The sequence below is a fragment of the Oncorhynchus gorbuscha genome, linkage group LG16 (assembly GCF_021184085.1).
Source record: "Oncorhynchus gorbuscha isolate QuinsamMale2020 ecotype Even-year linkage group LG16, OgorEven_v1.0, whole genome shotgun sequence".
NCBI classification, from domain to species: Eukaryota; Metazoa; Chordata; class Actinopteri; order Salmoniformes; family Salmonidae; genus Oncorhynchus; species Oncorhynchus gorbuscha.
In genome coordinates this window covers 58,731,340-58,745,017 of record NC_060188.1, presented here as the reverse complement: position 1 = coordinate 58,745,017, position 13,678 = coordinate 58,731,340, and the positions used below count along the sequence as shown (strand labels likewise).

The 13,678-nt window shown below is 43.0% G+C and overlaps 1 protein-coding gene across 2 annotated transcripts in view; it reads right to left on the bottom strand.

Moving 5' to 3' along the window:
- The window catches only part of LOC123998927 (cell surface glycoprotein MUC18-like), a 55,580-nt gene that overhangs the window by 6,546 nt on the left and 35,356 nt on the right, over positions 1-13,678 (bottom strand). For both annotated transcript variants that reach the window (XM_046304168.1, XM_046304169.1), the window contains exons 2-12: positions 11,614-11,738; positions 9,512-9,746; positions 9,059-9,129; positions 8,863-8,950; positions 8,475-8,654; positions 7,811-7,938; positions 3,606-3,750; positions 3,185-3,300; positions 2,854-2,995; positions 2,438-2,568; positions 2,143-2,284 (exon numbers count right to left, since the gene is read on the bottom strand). In XM_046304168.1, the coding sequence (XP_046160124.1) occupies positions 2,143-2,284; positions 2,438-2,568; positions 2,854-2,995; positions 3,185-3,300; positions 3,606-3,750; positions 7,811-7,938; positions 8,475-8,654; positions 8,863-8,950; positions 9,059-9,129; positions 9,512-9,746; positions 11,614-11,738 (1,503 nt within the window). The remainder of the gene's footprint in view (positions 1-2,142; positions 2,285-2,437; positions 2,569-2,853; positions 2,996-3,184; positions 3,301-3,605; positions 3,751-7,810; positions 7,939-8,474; positions 8,655-8,862; positions 8,951-9,058; positions 9,130-9,511; positions 9,747-11,613; positions 11,739-13,678) is intronic.

The following is a 13,678-nucleotide window of genomic DNA, read 5'->3' as shown; positions in this document are numbered from 1 at the left end:
GCCATAAAAAAGCCAGTCTACGGTTTGCAACTGCACATGGGGACAAAGATTGTACTTTTTGGAGAAATGTCCTCTGGTCTGATGAAACAAAAATAGAACTGTTTGGCCATTGTTATGTTTGGAGGAAAAAGGGGGAGGCTTGCAAGCCGAAGAACACCATCCCAACCGTGAAGCACGTGGGGGGAATCATGTTGTGGGAGTGCTTTGCTGCAGGAGGGACTCGCGCACTTCACAAAATAGATAGCGTCATGAGGTAGGAAAATTATGTGGATATATTGAAGTAACATCTCAAGACATCCGTCAGGAAGTTAATCTTGGTCACAAATGGGTCTTCCAAATGGACAATGACCCCAAGCATACTTCCAAAGTTGTGGCAAAATGGCTTAATACCTTGACAACAAAGTCATGGTATTGGAGTGGCCATCACAAAGCCCTAACCTCAAACCTATGGAAAATGTGTGGGCAGAACTGAAAAAGCATGTGCGAGCAAGGAGGCCTACAAACCTGACTCAGTTACACCGGCTCTGTCAGGAGGAATGGGCCAAAATTCACCCAACTTATTGTGGGAAGCTTGTGGAAGGCTACCCGAAACGTTTGACCCAAGTTAAACAATTTAAAGGCAATGCTACCAAATACTAATTGAGCGTATGTAAACTTCTGACCCACTGGGAATGTGATGAAAGTAATAAAAGCAGAAATAAATTGTGAAAACTGAGTTTAAATGTATTTGGCTAAGGTGTATGTAAACTTCAGATTTCAACTGTATACACTACATGACCCAAAAAAGTATGTGGATACCTGCTCGTCGAACATCTCATTCCAAAATCATGGAAACCCATTTCGTTAAGCTCCCGACCAACAGTTATTGTGCTGAAGCTGCTTCCAGAGGCAGTTTGGAACTCGGTAGTGAGTGTTACAACCGAGGACAGACAACTTTTATGCGCTACAGCAGTCCCGTTCTGTAAGCTTGTGTGGCCTACCACTTTGCGGCGAAGCTTATGTTGCTCCTAGACGTTTCCACTTCACAATAACAGCACTTACAGTTGACCGGAGCAGCTCTTGCAGGGCAGAAATTTGATGAACTGACTTGTTGGAAAGGTGGCATCCTATGACGGTGCCAAGTTGAAAGTCACTGAGCTCTTCATTAAGGCCATTCTACTGCCAATTTTTGTCTATAGAGATTGCATGGCTGTATGCACAATTTTATACACATGTCAGAAATGGATGTGGCTGAAATAGCCAAATCCACTAAATTGAAGGGGTGTAGGGGTTTCTGTATATATAGCGTATCACTTTTGCAACAAACTATCTAAATGAAGACCAGAATTGACGTATTTCACTATAACTATGCCTAAAACATCTGGTTTCAAATTATATATATTTTTTAATGAAAGTTAGTGTTTAAAAACTGTTAAAACGACCCAAAATGTTTTTGATAAGATTTCAGTTCAGCTTGGATGCATATTTTATGTGATTGAAATACTATCATCTTTTATGATGCTGATAAAGATAGCACCTTTACAGACGGTCCCTAAACGTGAATTCGTTCTCTCAAGATGCTGAAATAAAAAAAAACATATTTCTCCACTCCTGTTCAAGAGTAGAAATGTAAATTTGGTGTATAATTTTACTGCAAGAAATGATTAATTCTGCAGGAGTTCATATTATATTAGACTATGTGAGAGGCTATAGACCTACAGTAGTGTCCAGTATTCCATTTAATGCAGTTCCTTTGACGGGCCATTTTGAAGTCCCCATCTTATGACTGTCGAATTTGTATAGCGCCTCACAATTATCACACGTGACACTGCTATCAGCCTCTTTCACCACGTCACCAAATCTTTCCCAAACATTAGACTATTGTTCTGGCCCTTGACAATTGGCAGGTATTTGTTGTTCTACAGTTAGACCCTAAAGATGAGGCTTAGGCTATGCATATGAATTGCACAAGAATGATACATTTATGGATTTTTAATGTATTGTTTTCTCATTATTCAACCTGCCCTTCATCCACACGATGTTTCATGACCCTAAACCCGCCCGCCCCACATTTATAACTGTGGGGACTGCGGGTAATGAGTCAACCCGCGCATCACTAATGCCCATATATTCCTATGTAGTGTATGTGGCAGGGTGGCTTACTGGCTCTGATGCTGAAGGACTTTGTCTCTGTGCCAATATCGTTGGTGGCGTTGCAGAAGGCTGTGATGTCAGAGGTCACTTTGATGGACACCACGCTGATAGTGCTGTGCTCCGTGGCTCTGGTCAGCACCTCGCGCCAGCTCTGTTAACACACAGCACACACACACACACCAATGTGCATCGGAAACAGACATAACCAAGAAAATTAGATAGCATTAAAAAAAATCTAAATTCATGCAATGTAAATATGCCCACATATGTAAACTGCCCATTGTACTACCAAGCCCTGTTTTACCTGGCTGCCAGTCACGGTCCAGGAGATGGTGGGCAGGGGGTGTGCATGTGCCTCACAGCTCAGGTTCACCCACTTCCCAGTTCCCTCATCCATTTCAACCTCCCTGTCAGCATCCTTCATCTGGGGAGCACCTGGGAGACGGGTTACAAACACATATACATTATAGACTCTAGTAAAAGACCGTTTTTGAAAACATCTTATCTGAAAAACTCAATCCATTGTTTCTCAATCCATTGTTTCTGGTAGAACAACCAGGGTGGATGTGTTTTTGTTCTATCCTATCATATCACACCTGATACAACTACTCACCAAGTAGTGAAAGTGCTGGGCTAAAGCTAAAATGTGTACCCCCCTGGGAGTTCCCCAGAAATGGACTGTATGTTACAGAGAGTACATGTGGTGGCGTGGTGACTCACCTTGGACGATGATGTGGACCGAGCCAGAGGTGTGCAGTCCAGGCAGAGAAGAAACAGTCACCTCACACACATACTCTCCTGCCGTGTCATAGGTGGCATCCTGCAGGAACAGCATGTGGCCTTTTCCAACCTGCTGCCGATTCTACACAAAGACAAAATTATACACACAAACATAAGACATATAAGAGGGAACATTACTAAGTCCACATAACTGAATGACAATGCCTGATTAGCTACATTCGGCAAGTGACATGGTCATCTGTTATGTCAGTCTAATAACTGTGTTGCATTTAAAGCACTAAGTTAGTGCTTATTACGGGGTATACTGTACCTTGAACCAGACAGTGGCAGTTTCCAGGGAAGACAGAGCGTTGCAGGTAGCAGTCAGACTCTCTCCTTTTAACAAGATCTCGGAGTCTTTGGGCACCACAACAGCTGGATCCAGATCTGGAGAGAGTAGACATGATGTGAGGACAAGACATTGCTAAGTACCATTACATCACTGCAAATCATGTTAATCGACGGTGAAAATGTAAATTATCTTAATGAGTAATGAAGTGATGCAGTGACAGTGAGCAAATGGAACACAACAGCAGAGCTATCTTGGTAATCAAAGGGCCATGGGTAAAAAATAATTGATGGCGTAAACTAAGTCAAGCAACTAATTCAACCACTTCCAGTCTAAACAGAGCATAAGAAAATACAAGTGTACGTGTGCGTGCGCATGTTTCAGTGTGTGTTAGCTAACTTACAGTGGATAGTGAGCTGCATGTCTCCCGTGACCTGCTCGTAGGTGTCCAGGTCCAGAGAACGACACTGGTAGACCCCGCTGTCCCCACGGATCACCTCCCTCAGCACCAAAGTGTCATCGCTGGCCTCCAGCGCCGTCTCCTGCTCCTGAGAGGGGCAACACCATGTTTACACTGTCATATTAATGGATCTACATTTACATTTTGGATACTTTTATGGAATGGAAATCTTTGGCAAACATAGATTTTAGGGTGAACTATACCTTTTAAGTCACACCCAAACAACAGCTTAACTAGTCTGGTTACCAGGAGCTACAGTATATAAACCCTTTAAAATGTTCCTGCCCTATGGCTGCAATCCCGATATCGGGATAAGTGTCATCAACAACCGCTGAATAGCATAGCGCTTCATTCAATAAATATTACTACAAATATTTATATTCATGAAATGACAAGTGCAATATAGGAAAACACAGCTTAGCCTTTTGTTAATCCACCTGTCGTGTCAGATTTTGAAATTATGCTTTTCAGCGAAAGCAATCCAAGCGTTTGTGTAAGTCTATCGATCGCACGACAAAACATTAAGTACACTTAGCATCAGGAAGCTTGGTCACGAAAATCAGAAAAGCAATCAAATGAATTGTTTACCTTTGATGATCTTCGGATGTTTTCACTCACGAGACTCCCAGTTACACAACAAATGTTCCTTTTGTTCCATAAAGATTATTTTTATATCCAAAATACCTCTCTTTGTTTGTCGCGTTACGTTCAGAAATCCACAGGAAAGAGTGGTCACCACAACGCAGACAAAAATTCCAAATAGTTTCCATAATGTCCACAGAAATATGTAAAACATTTTTTTATAATCAATCCTCAGGTTGTTTTTAAAATATATAATCGATAATATATCAACCGCAAATGTCTTTCACAGCAGGAGAGGGGAAAACAATGGCTGTCCAAACTCTGTTGCGCGAGCAAAACTCATGTGACCACTTGACGCGATGTTATCGTTCTGGCTCATTTTTCAAAATAGAAGCCACTTCCTGTTTTGATTTTTCTCAGGGTTTCGCCTGCAATATCAGTTCTGTTATACTCACAGACAATATTTTGACATGCATTTAATTAAAATACATGTACAGTTGAAGTTGGAAGTTTACATACACCTTAGCCAAAAACATTTACACTCAGTTTTTACCAATTCCTGTCATTTAATCCGAGTAAAAATTCCCTGTCTTAGGTCAGTTAGGATCACCACTTCATTTTAAGAATGTGAAATGTCAGAAGAATAGTAGAGAGAATTATTTATTTCAGCTTTCATTTCTTTCATCACATTCCCAGTGGGTCAGAAGTTTACATACACTCAATGAGTATTTGGTAGCATTGTCTTTAAATTGTTTAACTTGGGTTAAACGTTTTGGGTAGCCTTCCACAAGCTTCCCACAATAAGTTGGGTGAATTTTGGCCCATTCCTCCTGACAGAGCGGGTGTAACTGAGTCAGGTTTGTAGGCCTCCTTGCTCGCACACACTTTTTCAGTTCTATAGGAATGAGGTCAGGGCTTTGTGATTGCCACTCTAATACCTTGACTTTGTTGTCCTTAAGCTATTTTGCCACAACTTTGGAAGTATGCTTGGGGTCATTGTCCATTTGGAAGACTCATTTGTGACCAAAATGTAACTTCCTGACTGATGTCTTGAGATGTTGCTTCAATATATACACATCATTTTCCGTCTCCATGATGCCATCTATTTTGTGAAGTGCACCAGACCCTCCTGCAGCAAAGCACCCCCATAACATGATGCTGCCAACCTCGTGCTTCATGGTTGAGATGGTGTTCTTCGGGTTGTAAGCTTCCCTATTTTTCCTCCAAACATAACGATGGTAATTATGGACAAACAGTTCTATTTTTGTTTCATCAGACCAGAGGACATTTCTCCAAAAAGTACGATCTTTGTCCCCATGTGGAGTTGCAAACCGTAGTCTGGCTTTTTATGGCGGTTTGGAGCATTGGCTTCTTCCTTGCTGAGCATTATGGTTTCAGGTTATGTCAATATAAGATTTGTTTTACTGTGGATATAGATATTTTTGTACCGGTTTCCTCCAGCATCTTCACAAGGTATTTTGCTGTTGTTCTGGGATTGATTTGCACTTTTCTTCAGCCTCCTGTGTGGGTGGACCATTTCAGTTTGTCCATGATGTGTATGCAGAGAAACTTAAAACTTTCCACCTTCTCCACTGCTGTCCAGTCGATATGGATAGGGGGGTGCTTCCTCTGCTGTTTTCTGAAGTCCATGATCATCTCCTTTGTTTTGTTGACGTTGAGTGAGAGGTTGTTTTTCAGGCACCACACTCCCAGAGCCCTCACCTCCTCCCTGTAGGCTGTCTCGTCATTGTTGGTAATCAAGCCTACTACTGTTGTGTCATCTGCAAACTTGATGATTGGGTTGGAGGCGTGCTTGACCACACAGTCATGGGTGAACAAGGAGTACAGGAGGGGGCTGAGCACGCACCGTTTTGGGGCCCCAGTGTCGAGGATCAGCGGAGTGGAGGTGATGTTTCCTACCTTCACCACCTGGGGGCGGCCCGTCAGGAAGTCCAGGACCCAGTTGTACAGGGCGGGGTTCAGACCCAGGGCCTCGAGCTTAATGATGAGCTTGGAGGGTACTATGGTGTTGAATGCTGAGCTATAGTCAATGAACAGCATTCTTACATAGGTATTCCTCTTGTCCAGATGGGATAGGGCAGTGTGCAGAGTGATGGCGATTGCATCGTCTGGCGATCTATTGGGGCGGTATGCAAATTGAAGTGGGTCTAGGGTGGCAGGTAAGGTAGAGGTGATATGATCCTTGACTAGTCTCTCAAAGCACTTCATGATGACGGAAGTGAGCGCTACGGAGCGAAAGACATTTAGTTCAGTTACCTTAGCTTTCTTGGGAACAGGAACAATTACATTTACATTTAAGTCATTTAGCAGACGCTCTTATCCAGAGCGACTTGGTGGCCATCTTGAAGTATGTGGGCACAGCAGACTGGGATAGGGATTGATTGAATATGGGCCAAGGAAACCCATATCATGAAGCTCCGGACAAAAAGTTATTGTGCTGACGTTGCTTGCAGAGGCAGTTTGGAACTCGGTAGTAAGTGTTGCAAACGAGTAGAGACAATTTTTATGTGGCCATCCTACAAAAACTACAAATGCCTTGATGATCTGGATGAGACTGCCGAATCGAGGTAAAAGTAAGAATCTCTGTATTAACTATCTAATGTTAGCTATATTTAGTCATTTATAAATTGGCAACATTTCTTTAAACTGACAATTCTTTGAACTGTCTTGTGCAAGTTTTAAATTGACACAATACCTGTCAGTAAAGGTGTCAGCTGAGAGTAAATAGAGCCGAATCCATTGATAAAAGTCACCTGGTCCGAGAGAGATTTACATGGTTATCAAAACGTCACTCCAGGGTAAACCTAAAACAAAACACAGCCCTTATTCTAAGTGTCTCTAAAATCCTATGGGAAAAAATGAAGGGTGGAAAAACGATTGGTTTTATGGGTTTTTGGTTTTATGGGTATTATGACACATCCGCTGTGGGTCTCTATGGGGTGAGGTCAGAGTTGGGGTGTCCCAAGGATCCTGTTAATAGACTTTTCTGTGACGCGACTTATGGTTTTGGACATTGACAAGGCAACACTCCAACATAACTCCTCCTCCACATTTACTGGATTGGTTGAACCTCACCCGACAGATTTTTCCTCTCGTCAGGAGCAGAATGTGGGGTGTCACGCTCAGGCATTTATTTTACGCCTGCTACATTAGGTTAGAAAACCCCTGCTCTGAATGACCAAATCATGCTTCTATCCACATCCCAGTCTTAAGACCCAACAGGAGAAACCTTAAATGTGTTATTGTGGTCAGTTGAACATACTGTAGGTATTGTGTGTGAGACATGGGAATGAGAACTATTCCATCCTGAGGATTTTGATCTCCAGTCAGTCAAAGACCTTGCCCGACGGGGTACAAAGATCTCCCCCAGAGCCACAGGGTCAAACATTATGCGGTCCCATTCACAAGGCCTACACTTCTACTCCGAGGCCTGAGTCTGAATATCAAAAACATTCTCCAGATGTCTCCTGCGTGTCATTTTTTCTCCCTCGTTTTATGGTTCTCTCGACTCAATAGGCAGACGCAGAAAAGCGGGCCATTCTTACTTGTTCTCGGTTGAAAGTGAAGGGCGGCGGGGGGTTGCCATCGCCTTGGCAACGAAGCTCCACAGTGTCCCCCTCTTTGACCAGGCCCTGGGGAGATTCCTTCCACAACTCGATGATGGTCGTGGGGACTGCGGGACAAAAACCATACATCAACAGGGCTATTCAACGCCTGGTGAAGTCACCAGGCTACGCCGCTTTACAAGCCAGTCATTTACTCAGCACTGACAAAAGCAAAGTTTGTGTTTTGTCATCACTGTCATGGTATGCTAAATTGGTTCAAAAAACACTAGACACATTGAGAAAACATTGTGGGCTAAAATTGAAAGAGTGCCAAAGATGGTGGGTTTGGATTAGATTAGTTGGTTTACTACTTTGACAACCCAGAAGCTGTTGACTTGTTTTAGATAGGCTGATATCATTGCATAGGCTTTCATTTGGGTGTTGTAGAGAGAAACACCAGCAAACACCCTACTAGTTTTATGGTAGGGAAATTCATAAAAACAACTGGAGAGCGCCTTTATCACAACGAGGAAGCATTAGCTCTAGTTAGCAATACATTCAATTGAACTCAATAATGCTAAAAGTATTAGCATGCTGAGTTAGCATAAGTTGTGTGGTTAGCGATAGCATGTCTGGGGTATATGACAGTTGGTAGGTTTCTTACAGTGCACAGTGATGTTGATGACTTTGGACTTGGCTGTCCTCACACCTTCTGGAACGTAGTAGCTGACCTCACAAGAGAACAGGGCATCCTTGTCCTCCTTGGCCACTTTGTACTGCAGCTCACTCTGGACCGTGTAGAAGCCACTGGACTCACGGGTCACCAGTGTTACCACATTGATCTCTGGGAGGGGTGAGAAAAACACTGATTTAGCTGCTATCACAGGCTGGTAGATAGATGACATCCGAAACACTTCTTCATGTAACGACAACATGTATTTCAGTGACTGTTGTGAGTATCACCACATGAAGTCAAAACAAGAAAATTGCTTGACTAGTTTTTCACAAATAGTCCGTTGGTGAGATAGTCCATTGGTATTCTTGCTACTCACGGCCATGTGTGGGGGTAAGTGGGCTGCTGTCACGGTACCAGGTGATGTTGGGTTTGGGGAAGCTGTTCCTTGCCTCACACGATGCAATCTGTATAGAGAGAATAAGATACCTTAAAGAGTTTTATAATGTTCAATGTTGCTTTCATGGACTGAGAGATAAAGTGAGATGTACTCAAGTGGACTGCCTAGTGCCTACCCTTGATGGCAGCTCATTAGTCACAGAGATTCCAGCATGGACACCTTCAATTACTGAGGCCTCTGGAGGATCTGGAAAAAATAACATTAATATATAATAATAATATATGCCATTTAGCAGACGCTTTTATCCAAAGCGACTTACAGTCATGTGTGCATACATTCTACGTATGGGTGGTCCCGGGAATCGAACCCACTACCCTAGCGTTACAAGCGCCATGCTCTACCAACTGAGCTACAGAAGGACCATTATCCGTGTATAGTCGCATCCGTGTATAGTCGCATTTTATCAATAACCACTGAAACACCTGGTAATGGGCAGGGTATGTGCCCATACTGTGCTGTACCCAAATCCTTGATCATTTGAATAACAAGGAGAGAGAAGTTGGATCAAGCACAAACAGATCTGGACCATCAGGCTAGGAAGAGACTGATGCAGAGTGCAATGTCTTACCAAACACCCTGAGGTGGGTCTTGCCTTCTCCGTTGCCTGCAGCCATGCCGTTGACTTGGCAGAAGAACTCCCTCTCATCAGTCAGCTGGACGTCCTGGATGGTAAGCAGCACGCCCTCCTGGTCCCCAATGTCGGACACTGTGATACGGCCCGTGAATTCTGTACCATCATCCACTATCTGCTGTGTGTTGTCACCGTAGTAGATCCGCTCCCGGCTACTGCTACCGGGATTCCTCTGTAGGGAAGGAAAGTGCCAGAAGATGAACTAGGTTGAATGTGAAAATAGAGTGTACTGTACATAGAAATAAATTGGTGTGTGTATGCGTGTCAGAGCATGTGAGCGGAGTGGACCAGTTGGAAATCCCTTTCATTGCTCATGGAGAGGTGCTCGCGGCGCTCCATGTCCTTTCCGACTGCTCCGCCTAAGACTGTTGTGCACTCACAGGAAAACAAAACGGCCGCTCCAAATTCACTCCATTCATTAAAAGCACAATTTAACCAACATACTACCTGAACCTACAATTTGGTTTTGAAGTATTGAAACCAAACCATATGGATTTGAATGAAAAGTATTTGAATAAACATGAAAAGGTGAATGTAAGAAGCGCACATCATTTTAAATAGGCTACATGTCATATTAAACAGCATATAAACACTCTAAATAGGTCAGGAGCCAGACAGGCAGCCTAAGCCATATCTCAGACTGGCCAATAAAAATAAAAGATTAACATGGGCAAAAGAACACAGACATTTACATACATTTACATTTAAGTAATTTAGCAGACGCTCTTATCCAGAGCGACAGACACTGGACAGAGGAATTATGCCTAGAAGGCCAGCATTCCGGAGTCACCTCTTCACTGTTGACGTTGAGACTGGTGTTATGTGGGTACAATTTAATGAAGCTGCCAGTTGAGGACTTGTGAGGCGTCTGTTTCTCAAACTAGACACTCTAATGTACTTGTCCTCTTGCTCAGTTGTGCACCGGGGCCTCCCAGTATATATATCCTCTTTCAATTTTGGTTAAAGCCAGTTTGCGCTGTTCTGTGAAGGGAGTAGTACACAGTGTTGTACGAGATCTTCAGTTCCTTGGCAATTTCTCGCATGGAATAGCCTTCATTTCTCAGAGCAAGAATAGACTGACGAGTTTCAGAAGAAAGATCATTGTTTCTGGCCATTTTGAGCCTGTAATCGAACCCACAAATGCTGATTGCTCCAGATACTCAACTGGTCTAAGGCCAGTTTTATTGATTCGTTAATCAGCAACAGTTTTCAGCTGTGCTGACATAACTGCTAAAGGGTTTTCCAATGCTCAATTTGCCTTTCAAAATGATGAACTTGGATTAGATAACACAACGTGCCATTGGAACACAGGACTGATGGTTGCTGATAATGGGTCTCTATGTAGATATTCCATTAAAAATCTGACGTTTTCAGCTACAATAGTCATTTACAACATTAACAACACCGTATTTCTGATATATTTTATGTTATTTCGACAGACAACATTTTTTGCTTTTTTTTCGAAAAACAATGACATATCTAAGTGACCTCAAACCTTTGAACGGTAGTGTATACATAGGTAAGCATAAAGATTTTTAGGCAAAATAACCCGATCAAAATGGAAAGCTCCTTGAACATTGGAATATACCAGGCCTATTGGGCCAAAATCAATAGATAGATAATAGATAATAGAACAAAAATTAATGAAACGTTTAAAAGATCTGATTTTTTTTATTTATGAATACTTTGCTACAATGAAACACTTAGTTATCTACCCACATTGTTCCTTCTTTAGCACCTGTGAGTTCGATCAGTTTCTTTATGAAAATATTTAGTGAACTCTATGACAGTAGAGTCATAGAGGCATTCCTTGAGCTCTTGACGTGAGCGCTACTGGAGCGAAATTCAAGCAGCGAGGAGCCCGACACTCCAACCTTTGGGAATCTCGCTCTGCGCTCCAGTCAAATTGGGCACGCTCCGCTCCAGCTCCACTCACTTACTTATATACACACATCTGAGTGAGTGAGTGTGTGAGTGAGTGAGTGAGTGTGGCTGGGTGAGTCAGGAGGGGGTGCAGAAAATGGTCCAGAAGTACTCACCACAAACCACTGGATCATGACTGCTCTGGCCTGCTCACTGAAGACATACTGGCAGGGGATGTCTGCTATGTCACCCAGGTACACCTCCACACTCTCCTCCATGGTCATGTCCACCTTGGCCCAGGCTGCAAAGAACAAACACAACACCACCATCAGTGTCTTGTCACACCAAGGACCACAACAACATGCAAGGCAGGCCAAAAATAGGCTTCACATTTTTATGTTTTCAAAAGACAATCTTTAATTCATTACCCCTATTGTGCCAGTACTATAATGACACATAGGCAGTGTGAAAGCCAGCATGTTCACTCTATTGCAAACTGATGGATCATCTATGGATCAGTGGGACCTGTGTTTTGGCCGCTCTAACCGGTGTGAGAACTAGACACTGTGGCTGGCTGGCAGAGGGGAGATGTTACAATGTGTGGAATGTGTGAAGCAGGGCCCACCCTGGTCCCTCCAGGAGCACTGGGCAGTGTCAAGCTCTTCAGCGTGTCACCCGCCAGCCGCCAGCACAGAGAAAAGGCTTGTTTTACACACAGACTGAAGAATTACTGCAGTGTTCCCTGTTAACCCGTGACCGAGCCAACAAAGTATCCTAAAACTGGCCCACTCAGCATTGTCATGAGAACCACCAGACACAAGATAGAGCCTGTTTGATGTAGAACAGCATTATAAAAACTTTTTTTTAATAGGATGTAGAATCTAGCACTATTCTTGGCAGATCTGTCTAGACTTTAGGGTCACACAGATACCCATAATCAAATAATTGAAAGTTATATAGTTTTCTACTGCAGGGTTTTGTAAGTTTAGGTAACAATCAAATATGCAATATTAATTGAATTGGGTTATAATCATGTTTCACACTCATGTCTGGTCTGAAGGTCACTTTTCCAAAATGATCTGGCAACGTTGTTCTCAAGCCTCTTCCCACTACATTGGAGCTGAGCCACACAGACACTCTCTGAGACAGTCTTACAGTACGTGTTGTTTTGTTACCACATTCTTCTTGTGATCTCCAGTAGGTAGCCCCCACACAGATCTCTATCTATAGTAATACCCTGTCTGGGCCAGAGAAAAGGAGACATGCCTCAAATTAAGCCTCTCATTCATGGTGGAGAGATACTTGCTCTTCAATTCCCCTTCACCGACACACATGTAAATATTGTATGGTAAATTGTTGAGTGCCTTCCTGTATTTATACACATTTACTTTTTTATTTTAATTTTTAACTTTTAATATTTGTTATTTTTGTTGCAATATCGACAGGGAACCTGCAAGTAAGCATTTCGTTGGACTGTGCATACCATGTGTATCCTGTACATACGAAAAATAAACATAAACTTGAAACTTGAACCACCCTTTGTGCCACAGCAATCCACCACACTGACTTGTAAGCTATGACCCCCACTCTGTTCTCCTCTCCCTCTCTACCCGCACATCCCCCTCTTTCTGGCTCAAAGACAGCCTGTTTTTCTCCCCTCGTCCCACCCCATCCATTTATCTAGCCTGATCCTAGTCCACTGGGGCCACCATGCCCCCCCCCCCATCCTATCTACATCCCCTCGTCTTCTTCTTTTTCTCTCACTCCATTTCAACCCCCCCTTTCGCTGTCTTCCCCTATCTCAATCTCACCCCAAACCCTCTTCTCTAGCCTCCATCTTCACTTCAGCATGGAGAGAAGTAGAGAGAATTGAGAGAGGCTTCCTTCTTAATCGGAAGCATGTGGGAGGCGGGGACTGGTGCTGGTAGGGAGCCGGGGAGTATTAATGGGTTTCCTCCATGTTGGCAGAAGGAGCCCTGACTGGGTGGAGGGGAAGGGGAGAGCAGACATTGGTAGTGGTAAGGGGGTGCAATTGGTACACAGAGTCAGCTTTTCAATTCAATTCAGGGATTTATTGGCATGGAAAATATGTTTGCATTGTCAAAGCAAGTGAAATAGATTATAAACAAAAGTTTTAAAAAACAATGAACAGACGAAAATGAGAAACAAAATTAACAGTAAACATTACACTCACAAATATTCTAAAGGAAGAGACTTAAAATGTCATATTATGGCTATATA